This window comes from Balaenoptera physalus (assembly GCF_965194825.1).
Source record: "Balaenoptera physalus genome assembly, chromosome: 5".
Classification (NCBI taxonomy): Eukaryota; Metazoa; Chordata; class Mammalia; order Artiodactyla; family Balaenopteridae; genus Balaenoptera; species Balaenoptera physalus.
The window spans coordinates 122,720,655-122,744,888 of NC_138884.1; the positions used below are offsets into that span (position 1 = coordinate 122,720,655).

At 37.8% G+C, this 24,234-nt stretch overlaps 2 protein-coding genes and 1 long non-coding RNA gene across 4 annotated transcripts in view; 1 reads left to right on the plus strand and 2 right to left on the minus strand.

Moving 5' to 3' along the window:
- FAM241A (family with sequence similarity 241 member A) overlaps nucleotides 1-13,281 on the plus strand; it is a 36,231-nt gene extending 22,950 nt beyond the window's left edge. Inside the window, exon 2 of the mRNA XM_082463083.1 lies at nucleotides 12,102-13,281. Within this exon, the coding sequence (XP_082319209.1) occupies nucleotides 12,102-12,347 (246 nt within the window). The 3' untranslated portion in view covers nucleotides 12,348-13,281. The remainder of the gene's footprint in view (nucleotides 1-12,101) is intronic.
- LOC309661338 (uncharacterized protein) overlaps nucleotides 1-24,234 on the minus strand; it is a gene marked incomplete at its 5' end in the record, with an annotated part of 709,907 nt that overhangs the window by 634,558 nt on the left and 51,115 nt on the right. Inside the window, one exon of one of the 2 annotated variants that reach the window (XM_082463079.1) lies at nucleotides 2,749-2,819. Of the gene's footprint in view, nucleotides 1-1,480; nucleotides 2,820-24,234 lie in introns of those variants that run through there. The other variant, XR_014263947.1, reaches the window with a different exon arrangement.
- LOC309661383 lies at nucleotides 12,715-23,371 on the minus strand. Its single transcript, XR_014264003.1, has 2 exons — nucleotides 23,217-23,371; nucleotides 12,715-22,890 (listed from the first exon to the last, which is right to left on the minus strand). It is a non-coding gene; the product is annotated as an uncharacterized lncRNA (long non-coding RNA).

A 24,234-nucleotide genomic window follows, 5' to 3' on the forward strand; every position in this document is an offset into this window, starting at 1 on the left:
CCAACACAGCCAAAAAGCAATAAGTAAATAAACAAATCAATTTATTAAAAAAAGAGAGAGAGAGATAAGGGCTTAAGACCAGAGGTTGAGGATCAATATTTAATAACTAGGTTGAGGATGGTGAACCCACAAAGCAGACTGAGCAAGGCACAGCCAGAGGGATGAAAATAGAACGAGTAGAACCAGGAGAATGTAATACCATATAATTCAAAAGAAAAGAAAAAAATGGTTATTAATTCTGCTTAGGGTTTGAATAAAATGAGAACTGAAAAACTCTAATTTTTTTTTTCTTTTTTTTTGGCCCCACTGCGCGGCTTGTGGGATCCTAGTTCCCCGACCAGGGATTGAACGTGGGCCCTTGGCAGTGAGAGCACGGAGTCCTAACCACTGGACCGCCAGGGAATGCCCCTCCCCCCACCACCAAAAGAAACCCTCTAATTTACTGATACAGCAGTTTATTGGTAACCTTTTCAAGAACTGTTTTGGTGGCATAATAGGAACAGAGGCCACACTGGAGTAAGTTGAGGTCTGACTGGAAGATTGTTGGGAGCAATTCTCCATGGATCTCTTGCATTGAGAACTTTTGTTTAGGACTGTTTTTCAAGGATGTTTGTTAAATTAACAGACTTGGAAGATAGGAATATTGTCTCCTTTAGGAGCAGAGGGCAGATTGTCTGCTACCCAGTGTAATAAAAATGATGTCTCCCTCTGGGACAAACATCAGGCAGATTTGCTTACAGCCCAGTGTAAAAGATGAGAGTTCCCTAAGCTCAGAGTTCTTCAGCTGAGACATAAGCCCACTGCATGCAGCATCTACCTGTGCCACTCTGTCACCCTGTGGGACTGGGACTTAGGAGGTAAAGGGAACCAACATTAACATGAAACTCAGGCTGCTTCCTGTGGCATGAATAATAAAGTCCTTTGTCAGAGACAAAGGAGGCTTGTGTCTTCTGCCAGTATCCATGAAACCAAGACAGGCTAACTTGTTAACTTGCAAGTAGGATAAAACATCAGTCCCTTCACAGTACCTGACAAAGATGAAAATATGGAAACAAGCAGAATGAACTGTTTCAAACAGTTTGGTTATGAAGGAGAAGGAAAGGCAAGGCAGAGCTAGTGGCATTAAGGGGGAAAAATCTAAGCATGTATAAATACTGATGAGAAGCAGCCAACTGAAAGGGAAAGACTGAATATATATGAGACAGAGGGATAATGGAAAAGGGATAATATAAGGTAGGAAAGGATGTGAGCCTAAGCATAGGTAAGAGGAATTGGACATAGAAAGAAGAATACTTCCGTATTTCTTTATTTGTAACAAAAGAGAATGAAGAGAAGTTGGATGTAAACTTTGGTAGTTGATACATTTAGTATCACAAAGTTAAGGAAACTCTTCTGACTGCTTCTCTTTTTCCTGAGAAATAGGAGGTCAGGTAATTTGCTGGAGGAGAGGGATAAAGAGAGGAGTAGGAGGCAGTTCAAGATTTTTTTTTTTTTTTTTTTTTTTATTTATGGCTGTGTTGGGTCTTCATTTCTGTGCGAGGGCTTTCTCTAGTTGTGGCAAGCGGGGGCCACTCTTCATCGCGGTGCGCGGGCCTCTCTCTATCACGGCCTCTCTTGTTGGGGAGCACAGGCTGCAGACGCGCAGGCTCAGTAGTTGTGGCTCACGGGCCTAGTTGCTCCGCGGCATGTGGGATCTTCCCAGACCAGGGCTCGAACCCGTGTCCCCTGCATTAGCAGGCAGATTCTCAACCACTGCGCCACCAGGGAAGCCCAGTTCAAGGTTTTTAAAAGAAGAGATTTGAAACAGCACTGTGTAGAGAGCAAAAAACCCCAAAAAACAAAAAGAGTAGAGCAGAGAAATGAAGTAGGAATGTACTTGAAGATCTGTTTGGGGTTGTCATAAACTCTTGGCGCCCTATGGTGTGACTTTCTCTAGCACCACAGGTACTCTGGTGCAGACACAGAAAATAGTTGTTACTCTAAGATTAGGGTTTCCCCTATGAGACAAAGGAGTTTTATTAAAGTTTTTAAAACTTTGGGTCATAGAAATCAAGCTGAATGTGAAAAGTGAAGAAGAGGGCTAGTGGATTGAGAGAAGTTAGAGACGGGACTGCAGTCCCAGTGAAGCTGAAAAACAGTGGGAGTACAGGTACTCCCTGCTTTCGAAAATTTGCTTTCTGCCACTTCACTTTTATGAAAGACCTACATTAGTTTGTACCTGTTTTCGATAAGCAAAATAAATCCAAAGAGGATTTTTGCTTTTAAGAAAAAAAGGTGTAAAGTGAAAATAGCATTCAGCATTTGTTTTGTAGCGAGTTAGAGAGGCAGCACACCTCCCAAGTAGCTAAAGTGACAACACCAAGCTCCTCCCCAGGAACTACACTCAGCATCTCAGCATCAGGCCACCATAGTTTTGAACTGTGTCTGTGCGCATCTGGGCTTTTTCTCAGTTTGTTTTGTGTATCCATCAGCAAGACGTGCCCTAAGATAATTGCTTCTTTGCTTTACGCCATTTCGGTTTACGAAAGCTTTTATAGGAACACTTTACTTTTGGATAGCAGGGGAAACCTACAGTTGAATAAACAAGTTGAAAGGAGAAGAGGTTGCAGCAAGAAGATTTAGGAGTTGTTCATTCATTCATTCATTTCTTCATTCATTTAATAAACCTCAGTTCCCAGACTACTATGTGCTATCCAAAAATACTTTTGCTCAGTATGCATCTTGATATGTATACCAAAATAAATTTACCTTCCCAGTTATGATTTCCATGGGCTTGCGTTATTGAGGCTGGCTCTGCTTGATAGCTAGGGAAGGTTAACCTAAAGTGGCAAGGAGAAATCAGCATCTTAGTCTTTACTCTGTATTTGTGTTATCTGAATACAATAACCATTTATCCACGTATTCTTACGTAGTTTTTAAACACTTTTAGAAAGTTATATCTAAAAATTTCTACTTGCATAACCCCCATTATTATTTTTTTAATATTATTAATACATTCCATGTTAATTATTGCTAGTAGCAATAAGACCAAATTAATGAGGAAGTTCTTGAGCACTACAGTTAAAAACACAGGCTTCGAAATTAACTAATAATACTTATTATAATAAATAATAATTAGATGGCATAATGAATGTAAAGTGTTTAACACAATATCTAGCAGTAGAAAACATTCAGTTAATGGCGGCTATTACTACTTTTTTTTTTTTTTTTTTTTTTTGGCTGCACGGCATGTGGGAACTTAGTTCCCCAACCAGGGATTGAACCCGCATGCCCTGCATTGGAAGTGTAGAGTCTTAACCACTGGCCCGCCAGGGAAGTCCCTAATGGTAGCTGTTACTACTTTTTATCATCATCATCATCATCATCTATAGTCCAAACTTAGTTCCAAGCAACAAAAATTCAACTTTTACTAGGTTTTGCAAAATAGGAATTTACTGGCTCATGTTATTAAAAAAAAAAAAAAAAAAAAAAAAAACAGGTAGATGCCCTAACTGGATTCAAGTATTCAAACAACATCAACTATGTCATTTCTTGGCTTTACTTCATATTAGCTTCATTCATAGCAAGCTTTCTCCTCATTGTAATATTGGGTTGGCCAAAAAGTTCGGTTAATGAATATGTTGTTCAGTAAAGTTTTTGGTGAAAATGAAAAATGTGTCTTATTTTTACTTAAAACCAAATGAACTTTTTGGCCAACCCAGTAAGATGCCCTCCATTATGCCAGCTAACCAATATTAGTGGGGGGAAAACATGTCACTTTTTCAATAGTTGCAGCAAAAGTCTCAGGTAGAGCTTTCATTGGCCTGTCTTGGGTCACATGCTCATTCCTTAACTAATCATATGCCCAAGGAAATGAAATGTTCTGATTGTCCAGGCCTGAAACTGGGGAATGGGCACAAATTCAATCAAAACACATGGACCAAGAGTGGGCGGGGAGGGTTTTCCCAAAGTTAAATCAAGGTGATACCTGCGGAAGAAAGTAGCATAAAAATCAGGCAAAAACAGCAGACTTCCAGTACTACACTCGGGAAAACAGCTGAAAGTGAATCTTAAATTGTCACCCACTCAGTGAAAGCCTGTTTATAGAATGTAGCTTGTACTCTTCTTTTTTTTTTTTTTTTTTTGTTGTTAATAGCTACTTTATTTATTTATTTATTTTTGGCTGTGTTGGGTCTTCGTTTCGTGCGAGGGCTTTCTCTAGTTGTGGCAAGCGGGGGCCACTCTTCATCGCGGTGCGGGGACCACTCTTCATCGCGGTGCGCGGGCCTCTCACTATCGCAGCCCTTCCCATTGTGGGGCACAGGCTCCAGACGCGCAGGCTCAGTAGTTGTGGCTCATGGGCCCAGTTGCTCTGCGGCATGTGGGATCCTCCCAGACCAGGGCTCGAACCCGTGTCCCCTGCATTAGCAGGCAGATTCTCAACCACTGCGCCACCAGGGAAGCCCTGTACTCTTCTTAAAGTAAATAAGCAGGCTCTGCCATACTAATGTGCACAGATTGTTCCATAGGTAAGGATGTGCCATAGAAAACATCCCACCTCAACTTCTATATAATTAAACTGTCATAACACTTGAAGAAAAATACAACTGAATTTAATTATCACAAGAAAGGTGATCATAAGGTATTAACTATCTCAGGCAGCATGTTACAATAGAAAGAGAATAGAAGTAAAAATCACAAGACATAAATTCTACCAAAACTGTAGTAATAATATTAGTTACCATATATGGAATGATTGTTGTATCTATTCTAAAAGCCTTTTATCTGCTTCCTCATTTTATTATCACAACTCTATGAGGTAGATATTAATATGCTCCTTTTATACCTGGGGAAACTGAGGGTCAGCAGTTAAGTAATTTGCCTCATATACGTGACAGAGAAAGATTTGAATCTGTCCACCTTGCTTCCAAAGCCTGTGTTTTTTGTTAATAAGCTGTGTGACTTAACCTCTTATTTCTTGTTTCTGAAGTAAGAGGCTTTGTTTAAATTATCTTTAAGGATCCTTTGCTCTTAATAATCCTATGATTATTTAAGGGTTCACCTTTAATTTCTTTTTTTAAAATAAATTTATTTATTTATTTTTTATTTATTTTTGGCTGTGTTGAGTCTTCGTTGCTGCACGCTGGCTTTCTCTAGTTGCGGCGAGTGGGGGCTACTCTTCGTTTCGGTGCGCCGGCTTCTCATTGCGGTGGCTTCTCTAGTTGCAGAGCACAGGCTCTAGGCACGCAGGCTTCAGTGGTTGTGGCACGAGGGCTCAGTAGTTGTGGCTTGCGGGCCCTAGAGCGCAGGCTCAGTAGTTGTGGCACATGGGCTTAGTTGCTCTGCGGCCTGTGGGATCTTCCTGGACCAGGGATGGAACCCGTGTCCCGTGCCTTGGCAGGCAGATTCTTAACCACTGCACTGCCAGGGAAGTCCCCACCTTTAATTCTCATCACTAATTTTGCATATTTTTAAAGAAGGATTTTCAGTCAATTATAACACCCCTATGTCATTAATCATGGACAAAAATAATATCACTATTTTGGTGAGAACTTTTTTTTTTTTTAAGTGGGATGAATATCAGGAGTCCCACTTTTTTTTTTTAATTAATTAATTTATTTATGGCTGTGTTGGGTCTTCGTTTCTGTGCGAGGGCTTTCTCTAGTTGTGGCAAGCGGAGGCCACTCTTCATCGCGGTGCGCGGGCCTCTCACTATCGCGGCCTCTCCCGTTGCGGAGCACAGGCTCCAGACGCGCAGGCTCAGTAATTGTGGCTCACGGGCCCAGCTGCTCTGCAGCATGTGGGATCTTCCCAGACCAGGGCTCGAACCCGTGTCCCCTGCATTAGCAGGCAGATTCTCAACCACTGCGCCACCAGGGAAGCCCCAGTGAGAACATTTTTTAATGTGCATGTCATAGTCAGTACTATCATATGATCATGAAGGAAACTGTACATTTGACAAATATTCCTCCATTGGGACCTCACATACAAAGAATAAAATTTGACAAAGACACAAAGTGACTAATGTTAGAACAGGGGGGAAATGCCATCTGCATTTTTGCATTGGTGTATTTTATGTGTGAAGTGTTTGTGTGTGTGTGTTTGGTTGGTTGGTTGGATTTTTGCCTTATTGCAACTCGGCCAAGCCTATCTCCTCATTCTTGCTTGGAGTCTTTTTTTTTTTCTCACATTTGAATCTGAATTCTAGTCAATACTGAAAGGGCTATGAAAAATTTGCTAAACTGCTGCAAATAGCTTTACCTTGTTTAAATCTTTATATAAGATGAAAATTAAAATTTGAGCAAGTTTTGTGCTTCATAAACTCACCTTCAAGTGTAAACTGAAAAAAGATGTAATGCAAAAAAGATACTGATGTTGATTTCACTATGTTAAGTGTACTCTTTCTATGAAAAATGAAAATGTGCTTACATAGCTTGTCTTTTTTCAGAGATCAATATTTCTCTCTGCAGCATTAGACAGCTGCTAGCTATTAATAATATAATAATAACTGGAGGGAGTATAACATAGGGATTAATGGTGTTGTCTCTGTAGTAAGAATGTCTAAGTTCATATCATAGTTCCTTCAGTTACTAAGTATAAGTCAATGGCCAGACATTTAACTCCCCTGAAGCTTAGTTTCCTTATCTGCAAATGGGGAAAATAATAGTGCCTCCCTCACAGCCTGTTGGAAAGACTAAACAAGAGAATGCATGCACAACACAGTGCCTGCCACATAGTAAGTACTGAGTGTTAGCTGTTCTACTATACCGTTAACAATAGTACCACCACTACTATTACTCTGAAAATTACACATACCTGAGAGTGAGTCAAGGACTCAAGAACTCATCCGTTCATATTAGCCTCTGCTCTTAAAATACAGTGGTTTAGGAACTGAACCGAGCATGTGAATTTTAGCTAACAGCTCCCATATCTTATAATCTAAATCTAGAACTTATTTATAAATATTTGAACAAATTCACAACTGTACTCATGGGAAAATAAAATAATTTATGTTACATGTAAAGTTTGTTTTTATTTTTTGAGTAGTTTTTTTACCTGATATGTTATTATAGAATATTTCTATTGTTTATTCAACAAATATTTATTATGAGCCTACAATGGGCCAGGCACAATGCACTATACTAAGTACTCATGTTAGAACTATAAGATATGGTTTTTGCCTTTAATGACTTGGCCTTCCCTATCAAAGATAGTGAGAAATAGATATATAAAGAAATAATTTTAAAATTAAATATTGTGGTGCACAGAATAATGGTTTCTCCCCACCCTCCCCAAAGATGTCCACATCTTAATCCTTAGTACCTATGAATATGATACCTTACATGGCAAAAGAGATTTTTGTAGATGTGATCAAATTTAAGGACTTTGAGATGGGGAAATGATCCTGGATTATCTAACTGGACTAGACCTAATCACACGGGTCCTTAAAAGCAGAGAACCTTCCCCTGCTGTGGTCAGAGGGAAAAGTTAACTACAGAAGGATGGTCTGAGAGCTGCAACATTGCTGGCTTTGAAGACGGAGGAAGGGGACCAGGAGCCAAGCAATATGGACACCCTCTAGCAGCTAGAAAAGGTAGAGAAATGGATTCTCTCCTAGAGCCTTCAGAAAGAAACACAGTCCTGCTGACATAACTTCTAACCTACAGAACTATAAAGTGATACATTTGTGTTGTTTTAAGCCACTAAATTTGTAGTAATTTTGTATGGCACCAATAGAAAATTAATACAAATACAGTAAATTCTCTCTACTTAAGGTCTATATGTGGAGAAATAGAAGAAGGATCACTTTCCAAAGCTGTATCAGAAGAGCTAGGAAGAATTTTCCCAGAAAACCCACAAAAGTCATCATTCCAAAGTAGATCACATGGCCTTTCCAAAAGCCAGCTTCTAGTAAAGGGAAGGGGATTACTCTTAGACCTATCACCTCTGAAGCTGTAGATGGGATTTTCCTCACATAAAGAATGCAGACTGGATTAAGGTTCTAATAGGAAAGAGGAAAGAGTGAATGGATGCTTATTAATATCCACAACAAAAAAAGACTGCTAATTCCATAAAAATTGATACATTGTTTTGAGATTACTATAATAAATAATACTTTGGAAAAATAGGACCATCTTTTGTTTGGCAAAAAGTGGAGCAGGTAGAAAACCTATCAAGATATTGCTTTAATGCTTGCCAGACACATGATAAATTCTCTCCATCTATTCAACAAATATTTACTGATACAGAAAATACTGTAATGAGATTAACTGTAATGCCAGTGATTTAAGAATGCTGCCTATTTTCTTTTCCATGTTTTTAAGTGTCTTTCCTCTAGGATTATTCAAACCCCCATCCAGTTCATTGCTGGATATCTTTGATGTTTCCACAGAACTTCATTTGTGAACATATGCCGCTTTTAGGCATTCTTCTAGTGACTTTACTTTTTTCCTCTCCTTTAGATTGCCCAGATTAAGAAGTGCTTTGGTAAAGTGGCAAATTTTTAGTATTTAATCTGGTTGATAGGTGTTTAGGGGTTCATTGTACTATTTTCTGTAATTTTGTGTGTTTGAAATTTTTCATATTAAAAAAAGAAGTGGCAGGCTGCCACAGCACGCCTAGGCCAGTCCTTATTGGGCCTTCTACTTCCCTTCTCAGTCCCCCCAGCTGCTCCCAGGATCTGAGATGATATGATTAACTGCTGCCTCCCCACCTGGCCTCTAGGAGTTAACTAAGCTTTGCAACACCTACTTCTTCCCCTGAAAAACCCACAAACAGTTCGTAAAAGAATTCAAAGAAATCTTCAGAAAGAACCGTTTCAGATTAGGGTACTTGCTTTGTACTAAAACCACAAAAATACTGAAAAAGTCTTAAAAATCTTCAGTAACAACAGAAAACCCCAAAGTACAATAAGTGCATAGATTAAAAGAAATTAGAGGTGGTAAAAAAGAAGAAAAACTTTAATAAAATAAATGAAAAAAAGAGGCCAAAAATGATACCAGCAATGCTAGACACTGGAGTAGAAGAGAGAGTTGAGAGACCAGAAGAATTACAAACTAAATCAAGAACTGTTCAAGTTCTATCCTAAAGAAAAGAAAGCCTTAATCTCAGGCAAGAACAAGATTTTTGTTTTTCTTTTTTAATATAGTATATTATCATGGAACACATAGAAAAGTATGAGAAGCTGAGAAACATAAAATTGATTACAGCACATCAGTGAAGAAAAAATAATTTAGAAGTTAAAATACAAAAAATAAGGAAAGATTAACAAATAAATTATAATTCAAGAGGGTATTATCAGTATCAAAAGGGGCTCATATAAATCCCATTTTATGGATTAGAAAACTGAAGCTCAGGAAAATGAAGTAACTTGGTCAAGGTCATTCAGTTGAAGTGTTGGGAGACTAGATTTGAACTCTCCAGATGTCTCTACAACATTCGGTTTTTCTCTTTTTTTGGTAGAAATGGAAATCCAAAAGTAATTTATTAAATTATATGTACTTGTTAACTCAAAAATAATTCTGGCTTAAGCTTAAAATATAGACTTAACAGTGATGCCCCTTTGAGTCTCATTTTTCCACAACACCAATGACACTGTGTGCTACACAAATTACTGTTATATGGGAAAACACCACCTTAAAATCATATTGAAAATCATTTTTTCTGACTATTGCAAATAAAATTAGATTTTTTCACTCTCTTTCCTTAAACTGTATATGTAGAACAGAAAATAAGGCATTTTTTAAATGAAAAAATATTTTTAGTTATTTACGTATTGATTACTGAAATGATTAAGCTTTGTTTTCTACTAAAGGAATCTAAGTTTGATTCATGTGTTTGAAGAGTGCCTCAAGTTAAGCTAATTAACTTTTTTTGGCATAGACAGCAAAATTAATGGCATTTAATACTTACCTGTTATTATGTGAAACCCTATACCCAAAGTCTTCTTTTTACACATGAGTAATTTTCTACCTTGCACCTACTATGAGCAAGTATATGTTCAATGAATAATTACTGATTTGAATCATCACTCCTAAAAGAAATTAGGCTTAATAAATTATAATTACAACTATGTCATCTACATGACAGTTTTTCTTTTGTGACTGCATTAGGGGCTAGTGAAGAGAGGGAAACTATACCAATTATTTTAACAAAGATAATCTAATATAAAGAATTGTTAAGTAGGCATTGAAGAATAGAAAAGGCAAAAACATTAAGGCAGTGATATTCAAAAGATGGTAAAAAGACAGCATCATAAGCATCCCCTGGAAACTTGCTAGAAGTACAAATTCTTAGACTCCAAGCCCCACTCATGGCTTACTAAATCAGAAACCCTGGCAGTGGGCCAGCAATCCATGCTTTAAAAGCCCTCCAAGGGATCATAACTTATGCTAAATTTTAAAAACCACTGCACTAAAGTAGGCTAGAGGGCCACAAATAGTAACAGCAGGAAGCAGCGACCACTCCTGGGCCTGAGGGAGTAAAGAAAAGAGGTAGAATACTAAAACTGAGAAGACTGGGGAAGGCCCCATCCCACGCAGCTGAAACTCAGACCTCCAAGAACCGATCACTGCTCACCTGGTGCTGGTGTTTCTGAGCTCAAAGGAGAGACACCATAGGCCTTGGGAACCAGATATCTGAGGAAAAGGAACCCACGAGTTTGATCTGGTGTCTCAAGAAGGCACATTGAGATTGGTTCTGCAAGTGTTGGGAAGCCACTAAATTGAGATCAGTGGCTGCTACCGGAAGGACCTACTACTGCCAGAGTGAACTATCACTAGAGACTGACAGGATCAAGAAACCCATGAGAGGCAAACAAGGAAAGAGCAAATCCCTTCCTCCTCCAGCTGTGCAATGTCTCTCTAGTTCCTCTATTGGCAGAGCCTAACAGGGAGACAGATTGTTTCCAGAATTCCAAAGGGTGGGGTTGAAGCTGAGAGATAGTAGCTTAATTAAAGACCGTAAAGACCGTAATTGGAATAAGACTGAAAGGTAATAGAAATAGTACTTAATTTTTGGTATCTATAATTGGGTACAGATGGACATTTTCTAGGCGACTGATATCTAGGTAGACTTTTGGGCTTATTTTACAAAATGATTCCTATTTGGAAACTATATGTTTCTCCTGATGAGATTAATAAGAAACATTTAGGACATCTATAGAATTTGGACAGGAAACTACGCAAGGACCTACACTGAAGTCTTCTTAGCTCCCCAGCTAAAACTGAAAGATCACAGCCGTAATAGCTGAGGATGGCTCAATAGTAGCAGCAAGCCCTGCTCCAGTCAGCTGAGGCTGGGTTCCTTAAAGTCTTAGTGTCAAAGGAATGGACTAAAAAAAAGGCTTATTTACCAGGACAGAGCAATCCAGAGCCTGCCTCAAAACAGGAGATTGGTAGAAAAAGGTTGTTCTGAAATCACGGTCATTGATAAGAGAAATACAAACATGATTTTTCATTTAAGAAGTTGTCTTGGGCTTCCCTGGTGGCACAGCAGTTGAGAATCTGTCTGCCAATGCAGGGGACACGGGTTCGAGCCCTGGTCTGGGAAGATCCCACATGCCGCGGAGCAACTAGGCCCGTGAGCCACAACTACTGAGCCTGCACGTCTGGAGCCTGTGCTCCGCAACAAGAGAGGCTGTGACAGTGAGAGGCCCGCGCACCGCAATGAAGAGTGGCCCCCGCTTGCCACAACTAGAGAAAGCCCTCGCACAGAAACAAAGACCCAACACAGCCAAAAATAAATATAAATAAATAAATTTTTAAAAAAGAAGTTGTCTTTGTGCAATTCCAGGCAACTAGAAAATGAATGGAAATGAATCAGCTACTTCCTTCATCTTGTAAATCAGTGTTCTAGTAGTTGAGTGTCCAGTCAATGCTGAGTCCACACAAATCAATAAATCAGTGCTTTTCATATTCTTGAAAGGTGGGCACAGACACAGTTGTTTTTTATGACAATCAAAAGGAACATTCCCAAGTGTTATTGAATGGTTATCAGAAGTATGCCCAGTACATACTTTGGAAGATAAAGAAGAACTATGAGATAGTCATTATTCTTAAAGACCTTCACCTATTTCTCATTTTATGTTTATGTTTTGTTTTGTCTTGTTCTGTTTTTTTAAGGATATTGAAGAATCACAAAACGCCACTGGCGAGCCTGTTGGAGATGACTACAAAAAGATGGGAACACTTTTTGGTGAACTGAACAAAAGCCTCATCGACATGGGCTTCACAAGGATGTATTTTGGAGAACAAATTGTAGAACCAGTAATAGTCATTTTCTTTTGGCTTATGCTGTGGTTCCTTGGCCTACCAGCCCTTGGACTAGTTGCTATTCTTTGCCTTGTCATTATTTATGTACAACAGTAAAATATGGCCGAATGAACTACTGACATTTGGCAGCCATATATGTAATTAGTGAAGTTATGTATTTCACCGCATAAAGGCTGAAAATTTTGCCTTGTTTCAAATTGTGTGCTGTTTTGTAATTAAATTTATAAGTTGATGTTGTTATAAAATTAAACTCAACTCGATTATAACAGGGTTGAATATATATTTTGTAGCTTATTCATAACTCTTAACTACTGTGATCTGTGCCCACTTTTAAACACTCCTATTCCCATGCCAAATCTTGAATAACACCAAAAAGTGAGCAGGGGATGTTCCCCTGTTCACTCTTCTAAATGTTCTAAAACATTTTAGAAGAAAAAGGATGAAACAAGGAGCTAAAAATAAGTTGTAATTGGAGAACTGATCCCCACCTACCCCCACCAAATAAACCCATATTATCTGGGAAATAATTTGAATTTCCATTGTCCCTGCTTAGCCCAAACCAATGTAAATGATAACTTCTATATACTACCTTAATATTTTGATGAAAATCAGTAAAGCTAGCACATTTTCTAAAGATTGAAAAGAAATATATTTATTATTGCTGGGGAAACTTCCCAAGTTAAATGTAACTTTTTTATAATGTAATACTTGGGCTTCGAATCACTTCAGTATGTCATTTGAAGTTTTAAACAGTTTTGGTGCTAATTACTTTTTGTGAGTTTTTAAAGTCTCATAGGCCAGGTTCATAGTTGGCTGTACCCCATGGTAATGAATATTTTCTTGTATCTAACCAGTTGTGTATTTTTTTCCTAGAGAGACATTTTCAGTGTATTTTTTTCAGAAATTTATATTTTATAGTTCTTTTATAGCAATTATTCTAAGATTTTAAAAATCTACTTCCTATCTTGACGTGGATATTTTTCCCCCCAAATTGATTTGTATTATGGCTGAAATTCTTTACTATTCCTTTTTTTAAAAAAAAAAAATCATCTCATTTTCTTTGATACCTGTGTTAGAAAGTACAGTATTACAGTATAAAAACAAATGCTTAAATTTGGAACTCAGCAGCCAATTGTATAATATTCCTCTAAGGCTAAAGCCAAAACAGTAATTGGCCAGGCATGTTATTAATGTGTCTTAATTCAGCACTTTGGGGTTTTATATTGAAATAAGCATTTCTTTCAATATACTTAGAAAATGAAAATGGCTTACTGATATTTTGGATTTTGTTAGAGAATCTAAAATCTTTACACTTTCATCTGAAAGACTTTCTATGTAGACAAAGGATAGGTAGTTAAGATAATTATCTAGAAATTTAAGTTAAATAGAGGAAAAATGGAACAATGGAGCATTTTTATCTTTGGCAGGGCAATAACTAAAGTGTGTAATGTGTTTACTATTCTACTTTATAAAGTTTTTATCCAATCCTAGTTTTAAAATTTATTCTATAAGTTCTCAGTGTCTTCCATTTCAAAGCAGAAAAATGATGAAAATGTTCAATTTAGATTTCTAAAATTAGATCATCCTGAACCAACAATACCAGTCAGAGGGCACTAAAAAGTATTGTGCATTTGTATAAATACAGAACTTTTAAAGTTTGACTTAAAAAAAAGACTTTGTACTATATCATTGTGTTTTTATTGGATTTGTAATATTTTTATAGAATATTTTATAGAACCTGGCATAAGTGCGAGTTATTTGAAAAGGTGTCTTTATTTGTGTCCAGTAGAATTGAGAGGTTTTTAATAGAAGTCATGAGATTTTGTATATCTGCATTTAATATTAAAAAGTGTTTTCTTTTCTAATACTACTAAGAATTTTAATTTCCTTTTGGAATGTAAAAAGATATAGTATGCATAATAAAAGCTCTGGTTCCACCAGTGCCTAATATTGAAAATATTTTAAAAGTAAGTTTTAATTGTAATTATTTAGTATACTGTCAAATACTATGCATCTGCACACTGCTGTTAATAGAGTATATATTAAATTCTATAAAGAAATGAGATATTTTGCTGCTATTCTTTTTGCATATATTATTAGAGCAGTATACCATCAAATTATTTGCTTTTATAGGGAAAAAACAAACTTTGCTCATTTGATGGAAATAAAATATTTTCCCTTATGAAATATAATAGAATGCAAATTATACTGATATCTTGAAATGAAAAGAAACTGGTCATTTCTTTGCTTCATGATATAAGGCAGGGGTCCCCAACCCATGGGCCACAGACCGGTACAGTAGGGGGCCTGTTAGGAGCAGCAGGAGGTGAGCAGCGGGCGAGTGAGCAAAGCTTCCTCTGCCGCGACGCACTACTTACTGCCTGACCCATCGCTCCCATTACCGCCTGAACCATTACCGCCTGAACCATTGCCGCCCGCCTCACTCTGTCCGTGGAAGAATTGGCTTCCACAAAACCGGTCTCTGGCGCCAAAAAGGTTGGGGACCACTGGTATAAGGAATTTGTTCAAAAATAGTTCTCAGGGACTTCCCTGGTGGTCCAGTGGTTAAGACTCCATGCTTCCACTGCAGGGGGCCCAGGTTCGATCCCACATGCCGCGCAGTGCGGCCAAAAAAAAGTGCGGGGGAGGAGAAAAAATGATTCTCAATCATTTCAATCTCAGATACGAGCCAGTTTTACAAACCAGTACTGCTATGAATAAAGAGATAGAAGTTACAGGGCTGCATTACTAGATTATTAGTGTATATATCACTCATACCACCAGCCCTCAATTCAAAGGGAAACGGTCAAGACCTACAAGTAAACTGACTATAGATGAATAAATCAATTTTCATTAAGGGAAAAACTCTGTTTTGTAGAATTCAGTTGTCTCATATGTTAAGCTGTCATATACAAGGTATTATTCCATTCCTAGGCACCAGTCAGATCATTCTTGGTCCAGTAGTGTGCTGGAGCCAGCTTGCACTGGCTTGCAACAGCCAACTGCATACATTTTATCCCTACTCTGCCTTTAGTGACATCAAGTTGGTAGCTTGTCACTGAGTATGGGGGCAGTATTTACGCTATAAAAATTGGCAAACACAACAAATCAGGGCTCTTTTTTCCTGGCAAGCCAGTTGTTAAACATATACCAGCACATCACTGATCAGCCACTCTAGAGACCACATTTCCATTTCTACTCCTACAAATACAAAGGAAGCATATTAAGGGAAATCCCCATGGACCCATTCAAAACTGTATTTGCATCTTTTCCATGTGGGAACTATGGACCATGGTGTCTTCTGACCAACATATATCTCTGTTTAATCACGTTTTGATCAGAGAAAATCTCTCCGGGCTATCACTAATCTGCAAATCCATTAAAGACTATCCAGATGATCAGGAAATAAGAAACAGTTACAGAACTGATGGAGGGCAAATTACAACATAAGTAAAGGTCTGTTGTAAAGTATTAACCTCAAAATAATCAAAGCTAGGTATTGAGCAATAAAGGACTGTTTGTTTGGTTTGTGATTATTTTGAGTTATTTTATAAAAGTTTATTGATTTCACTTTATTTTAAATGTTTTCATTGCAAATTAATGGCTTTACAAGGTCAAAGAAGAGAAAAAAATCAAATAAGACTTTCATACCTATTAGGACTTCTAGTACTGGACTTGACCAAGGAGAATATAAACTAATGTACAAATTATGGCTTCAGGATTATTGCTGGACTTAGTATATTTTGTAAGTCCTATTTCTCTGCCCAACCCTTAATTTTTGGTGTTTTGACTGTTCTCTCATCACTCTACACCTTGCCCTGGGCAATATCACCACTCCCATGGTTTCAGTTACCATTTCATACTAACAGCTCTCCAGTCTACATCTCCAGTTCAGAGAGTTCCATACAGAATATAAGATTCATACATTCAGTTGCTTGCCCAACATTTGTACTTGCTTATCCCTTAGTACCCCAAATTTAGTATGTCCAAAAAGGAACTCAGCATCCTTCTCCCAAACTTTTTCTTCTTCCTATGTTTCCAGTCTCAGCAAATGACAAAATCCCCTCCTACACTGCCCACATTGTAACCAGTCACCAAGCCCTGCTCTTTTACTTCCTAAAAATATCTTTAATCTTTCCACTTCTCTCCATTCCCAGTATCACTTAGTCCATACCACCATCCATAGATTGCTATCTCAGAATCCTCATTGGTCTCCTGCCTTTGTTTTTCCACTTTATAATCAGAATAATCTTTCTAAAATGTGACTCTAATCTCCTCGGCCTAAATCTCTTCAATGGCTTCTTGTTACCATTATGATAAAATCCTTACTCCTTAATATGTTTTACAAGGTCCTTCATGAACTGGTTCTTACATGCCTCACCTCTCTATACTTCCACTTTCTCTTTCCAAGATTCACTATACTGATTTTGTTTTCAGTTGAGTGATGTGTTTCTGCCTTCCATGACTCTGTGCATACTTAACCTTCTTTCTTTAACTCCTCCTTACCAAACTGACCAACATATCCAAAACAGTAACGCCTCAATTTAGACATCGCGTCCCCGGGAAAAACTTCTCTGACTCTTTTAGATCCAGTTTTGGTACTTCACGTGCTTTCAGAGAACCCTGTATTTCCCCTATCAGCATTTATCATGCTATTGATATATTGTAAAAGCTTATGGTCAGCTTCTTCCATTAAACAATAGGCCTCACACCGCAGAAAACATGTCTCTCGTGTTCATGACTGCACTGCCTAACAATGCCTGGCATACAGTATGTGCTCAAAATCTTTGTCAAATGAATAAATCAGCTTCATTTATTCATGCTCTCCCCAGAGTGCATTAACAGAAGATCTAGAGTTGGTTATACTTTAGAGTTTTTTGACTCCAAAAATGTACTTATTGTGCATAGAGTGATTGATGGATATGTTATCATTTATAAAGTTTATTCGCTTTTGATGGAAGAATATTGCTGTTATTTGCATACATATACAGTATTGCTACTATATGCTTGCCTTTTTTAGGAGAAAATGTATTTTCAGTGCTGTGCTTGGTGGAATCACTGTTTCTCCAAAATGCATAGGGTCACTCATGTTACCTGAATTTCATATTTTTCCAGTATTTTTCAATAGACCTTTATTTACTAAACTTTAATTTTCTAAAAATCTCAGAATTGTGAGCAGGAATTGTCAAGTATGTAAGCTTGGTATTTTGGGCTCCAGAATAAATACTTTGTTATTCTTTCTAATAAATAATACTCTTTCACAACCCTGCATTCTGAGTCTCCCTTCTGACTCCTTATATTGTGTTCTACTTGTCAGTTAATTGCTGCCACATCAAGTTTGGAAATTGTCACCTGAGAGTGAAAACAGCTTGTTTATTTTCCTCATCCATATTGCTGGAGCAGAAAGCCAAGGCCTGATGTATGTATGGCTTCCCAGGCAATAGAGTAGTGGGAAAATCTAGATCAATAACAACCAAATTGTATTTCTTCTTTCTGTTGACTACTGTGTAAATTAGAATTATTGAATGAGCTTAGCAGGAGCCTGCTAAGATTCAGAACTTGGTCATTCGTGTGCTTATTAAATTTGAATTGTTATCTTTTCAGCAGCTAAAGTTTTTTGGGTTTTTTTTTTTTGAGGAGGGGAGCCGAGTTCAAAGGTGGGACCATAGCATAGTTTTAACAGGTACCATCTTGGACTTTTTTTTTTTTTTGAATTTTTGAATTTTATATATTTTTTTATATAGCAGGTTCTTGTTAGTCATCTATTTTATACACATCAGAAGCTAAAGTTTTATCATTTAACCTTTCATCAAGTTAATCAGTTGGAAATTTCTTTGCTAGTTTTCCAAAGCACCATAGAATATAGTGACTTTTACCACAAGACCATGGACCTTTTTTGTTATGGGTTTACCCCTGTATTACAAGAGGCTAGCTGATGGTATATTTTTTAATGTGAGATTTTTTTTAAAGGGAAGAATGAAAATACTTATTTATACCATAGTTGCTTTAAGACAAAATCTTAAGAATTATTTTTGTGGGGTTAGGGGAGTGGGATATGTAAAAGCTCAATATTTGAGAATATGTGCCATCTACTGAATGCCCTTCTCTGGTCTGTCATGACAGCTTGTTATATATTTTCCTGGTTTTACATATGTAATATAAAAAATATTCATGTCTATTATTTAATGTATTTTCAGCTTTTTAAAAGGCACAAGAGTATATGTGTAAATGTAACATACAAATAAAGATTAAGAAGAAACAATTACAAAAGGAAAACACACTCCTTAGATGTTGGTTTGGAAAGATTAATCTGCAGAAATTAATCTTGCACAAAACCATAATGATGATTTTTCATATAAGGTGAAACATTGTTTAATTGTTGGATCAGTGGCCTTCAAAGGTTTTAGTTTGTTTTGCTTTAAGTGAAATCTTACATAAATATCCAATATATATAAATGATAAAAGCAGAGCTGCTTTAATTGATTTTGCTGTAGGTCCCAGTTCCCTGGGAGGCAGACTCCCGGAAGACGTTAGCATGTGGGAAATTTATTAGGGAGTGCTCTGGGATCAACACCTGTGAAGGAAGTAAAAGAAGCAGGATTGGGCAGTTCAATACAGTCACAGCAAGGCCTCAGTGACTCTACCGGGTGCTCCCAAACAGGGATGGCCCTTAGGGATTGACCTATAGTTGGGACAAGGGAGCCCTCTTCAGCCAAAGGTAACCACCAGAGAGGACTGACAGCTGGGGGTTGTCATCTAGCAGCATTCCAGCAGCCATCAGAGAACCTTTGGTTCTGAAGGAAGGATCTGAGCAGCACAACACAGCATCCACGTAGACTCTATTCTTTTCTCACCTCGTCTTCCATGATCCCTGAGTCACTTCCAAAAACCTCACTCTTCAGAGTACAGTATGAAGATGACTAATTTAAGTAATAAACTCATTGGTCAAGATAGGTTAAAAAATTTAAAAATGGGTACCGCCTTTATTCTGTTGTGTTGCCTGCTTCTATTATGAGATTCAGGTCTCCAATTATGATAAAGTTTTAGTTGACTAAACACTATGCCCAGAGTTCGAAAAAGGCTTGAAGTTATTACAAACAGGTGAGCAAATGATTGACAGAAAGTCCCATTACTTAAAATCAGGAGTAGGAAATCTATGAAATTTTGTATATGTAAACTGCTTACGCCAAAATTTATGCTAATAAGTCCCTCAGATAGTGCCTACAAGACATCAGGACAAACCATCAGGGCGTGTGTTGGGAGCTGGATAGGTTCAAGCCTAGATGTAGGTAAGTGTTTTGTGCTTTCTGGCCCCTTTCCCAAGTTCCAAAGCAGTTTTAATCCTCAAACTTTTGGAACATGTTTAAAATAAAATTTTCAATGGCAGAGCAGAACTCACTTGTAAAGAAACCATAGTCCCCTTGCCCCCAACACACTACTGCAACTGATTTATGACTTGGAGATTTGGCCCTAATCATGGCTTTTCTATTTATTTTTAGCACGAAAGTCTCAGCAGCTGAATTTGGTAATTCAGTAGGCACTTGAACTTTCTCCAGTCTTGGCCCAGAATATTTTGGGGGCCCCTAAGAGTAATTTTACTTACTATTTTTATCCCTGGAATTTTAGGAGTGAGCAAGATCAAGCAAGACAGTGGCCCCAAGCCAGTTACATACTAAAACTATAGCATTGTTTAGGCATGATTTCCCCCTTTGGTTATAGAAAAATTTTAGAAAAACATACAGACTTTCAGATAAAGAGATCTCTTTGTGTTAGACATGAATTTAAGACTTGGTTCTGCATTTACTAACTGCATAATTTGTATAAGTCATACCCACATCTCTTTAAACTCCAAGATTCTCACCTGTAAAACGGGGTAATTTTATGTAAGGCTGAATAAATTTATCGCGTATCTTATCGTAGTGCCTTACACATAGCCAGCTTTCAATAAACGCTAGTCATTAAATATAAACATTCACACATAGGAGAGGACATTCTTCGTTATCCATGGATACATTCAGAGCCATAAAAGATGAGTATTTTATTGTTGCCAAAAGATAGATAAATACAAGGGAATTCTATTACAATGCTATGGTTCACAATTCTTCATGATTGAAATCTTCTGTGATATGTCTTATTAATTTCAACTATTAGTGCTTCATGAATCAAAATGGTCATAAAAATAAGGAATCAAAAAAAAGAAATAAGGACTCAAGAGCCTAAAGACTTGAATAGAAATGAAATATGCTCTGTGCAACCACACCTTCCTTAACGAGACGTTGTTTTCTCTAACCACCTGCTTACCACAATACCATGCACTTTCTATTGCTCCTTTGCCTTAGTAAACTTAGGTGCAGAATCACACTCACCAATGCATACACAATTCTGCTGTGGATTTGCACAGTTTACAAAATGAAATCAATTCTGAAAATACTTTTCTAAGTTTTACTCCATTGCATAGGCCAAGAGTACTATGTTATGTTTATAGAATCGCAAACGGTATCTTGCTTTGATTCCAAAGTGAAATTTCAGACTAATCTGTTGGTTTATATGTTATATTACGTTTTCAATGTGCACTAGAAATGTTATCACCAAGATATATATAATTGAACACTAGTACTCTCACATAAAAAATCCAGTACATACATGGATACATTCTGTACACAGGTAGATAGTATAAGCCAGTAAAGATTATTAATATATAGTGTTTAAAAGAGTTTTATTAATTTGTTCATGAAGCCTTATCTTTTTAGTCTGTAAAAACATGCTAAAAGCATATCAGGATCTTAATTTCTATTGTAGTAAATCTTCAATTACATTGTTCCACCCTGGGTTTCTCTTTCATACTTCCTTTCCTTTTAAGTATTCTCCCTACCTGAAAAGTGAAAGTTCCTCAAATCAGATGTTTATGGATATGAATGTTTTATAATAAACTATGGCATATCTTTAGTGCCATCTCCTAGTGCATTTCAAAACTGGTTCTCCCACATTTTCCTTAACTGTCAGTTTATGCTTTCAGGTATTTTTATAAGATGCTCAGATAGAGCTAATGTTGGCAAAATAGAGCTCTCCTCAGGCATTTCTTCCTTTTCAACTTGTAAGAAACATTTCTTGAGAGCTCCATGCCTAGCTACCTAATCATCACAATCTCCTTCCTCTGTAATGGAAAGATACTGTGCTTTTCCTTCCCCTGCCATATCACTGACACTCAAGTCGATGACACAGGCTTTTTTCCACCAGCCTGACTTGCAAAAGACCTAGGCTAACAAAGAAGACATTATTTTTGTAATGCAGAAAGACTTAGACACAAAAAGGCCTGAACTTCCATGCCTGTTTTAAATTGCAGGTGCTTTACTGATATCATTTACTAGTGCTAGGTGCTGCTGCTTCATCTCTGCCAAAGCAAGTAAGACAAACTGCTGTGAAAACTACCTCTTTACTAGGTGAGTCACTTCTCTGCATCAATGCCTAGCAGAAGTGGTCACATCAGGAAAAAATGATCCTAGTGAATCCTCAAAGTATTTCTAAACTACGTACTTCATCTCTTCATCGCCATCTAGTCAAAGAGCAAGGTTGTTGCTCCACCTGCCCGACTCTTCTATTTCCTCTAATGTTGACCGAGCTTCCAGTTCTATCCAGGGCTTTGTGCCTCATAGAACCATGTTTTTCAATACAATTTAATCTTCAGAGGAGGCCTAGAGAATGGACAATAATTTTTTTTCATAGATTTGGCACATATAATCATAGCAAGACTGAAAGGAAACTTGCTGCAAGACACCATCTGTTGCCAACTTTTTTCTTTACGGAACAAGGAACATCAGTATGAACTCATGTTTAGCCTAATATAGATACAGATAAATAAAGATAGAAATAAGTATAGATATGAGTATATGCAGTGGCTTAGTATTGAAAGAGTTCAGGACATGCCACCCCAAAATATACCACTTTGGTACATTGATTATTTTGAGCCGAAAGCACTTGAAAAGCAGCAAATGCAGAGGAGGCTTTCTCTGAACTCCCCTTATCTGACTAAAGACAGATGCTCTAAAAGGAACTCAGTCATAAATCCCCTTGACATGAGTTTCATCAACCAGGGAACGCTGACACCTATCACAGCGGAGGAGACTAGTGGACACCACAGCCAGACACACTTTGTCACAAACCATCATACCTCCCATCTCCCATTCTTCTAAGAGCCCATTCAACTTTCCTAAAAATCATTTCCTAAATTGCCTACATCCCCACTCCGCTTCCCCTATTAAGATGGTATATAAGTTCTCAAATCTCACCGATTGGCAGGGTGAGGGTTAATTCATTTTTTTTCCCCTGTGATGCTCCCATGCATGAAATATTAAAATTTAATGAATTTGTATACCTTGTCTCCTATTAATCTGCCTGTTGTCAGTTTATTTCAAAGACACAGCTATCCAATCCAGGAGGATAGAGGGCAAGTCTTTGCTCCCCTGCAGCATACACTCATATATTTCCAAACTGAGAGCACCTAGAAGTAAAAACACCCCAGTGGTAATCAGTACACCAGCACCCAGACCTTTGTTTCTAATACCATTCTCTAATAAAAGGAACCCAGGCTTCCTGGAGAAATGGCCGATTCTAGACTGGGCAGGGAATATACAAGATGAGCCTGGGATATATATATATATATATTTTTTTTTTTTTAGAAATTTATTTATTTATTTATTTATGGCTGTGTTGGGTCTTTGTTTCTGTGCGATGGCATTCTCTAGTTGTGGCGAGCGGGGGCCACTCTTCATCGCTGTGCGCGGGCCTCTCACTGTCACAGCCTCTCTTGTTGCGGAGCACAGGCTCCAGACGCGCAGGCTCAGTAGTTGTGGCTCACGGGCCCAGTTGCTCCGCGGCATGTGGGATCTTCCCAGACCAGGGCTCGAACCCGTGTCCCCTGCAATGGCAGGCGGATTCTCAACCACTGCACCACCAGGGAAGCCCAGCCTGGGATATCTTACAGTGCCAGAAAGTAAGAGCTAAAATCAGTCAGTCTCTCTCTTTCTCTGTCCGTCTGTCTATCTCTCTGTCTCTGTCTCTGTGTGTGTCTCTCTCTCTATGTTTCTCTCTGTCTCTTTCTGTCTCTGTCTCTCTCTCAAACACACACACACACACACACACACACACACACACACACACACACACACACAGAAGGGGTATAAGAGCCAATTGAAAGAGTTCCCAATGACCAAAGCTGGAACAATTTGAGCAAGAAAATATAGGAAGTAGTATTGTATTGTAACACAAAGTATAATATAAATACCCATGAGTTCATCCTGATATAAATAAATTAATGTGGGAGAATAGACAAATCTCCTGTACAGAAGAATTCAGAATAATTAATATAGATACTGCCCCCTCAAGAAGGTGGAACATAACTCCTCACCCATTAAGTATGGGCTTTTACTTTCCAAAGATTACTGTATGAAAGGGAGATGGGGAAGTAACTTTATAGTCGAGAAGCCTGACTACCTCAGCCATGTTATCAAGCTCAGTATCATCAGTGGTAAGTCATGTTAACAGCATGTACCCTTGATGGGATATGATAAGAATGTTACTTTACATCTGTGATCTTCCTCTCAAGAAACCGTATCTCCATGCTAACCATGGGGGAAAACATCTGACAAATCCTGATTGAGTATCATTCTACAAAATATCTGACAAATCCTGATTGAGTATCATTCTACAAAATATCTGACTGGTACTCTTCAAAACTGTCAAGGTCATCAAGATCAAGGAAATTCTGAGTAACTGTTCCAGACAAGTGGAGGCTAAGGAGACATGACTGTTGAATGTAATGTGGTATCCTGGAAAGGATTCTGGAACAGAAAAAGGACATTAGGTAAAACTAAGGAATTCTGAATAATATATGGACTTCAGTTAATAATAATGTATCAATATTGGTTCATCAGTTGTGACAAATGTACAATACTATAAGTATAAATGTAAATGTAAGATGTTAATA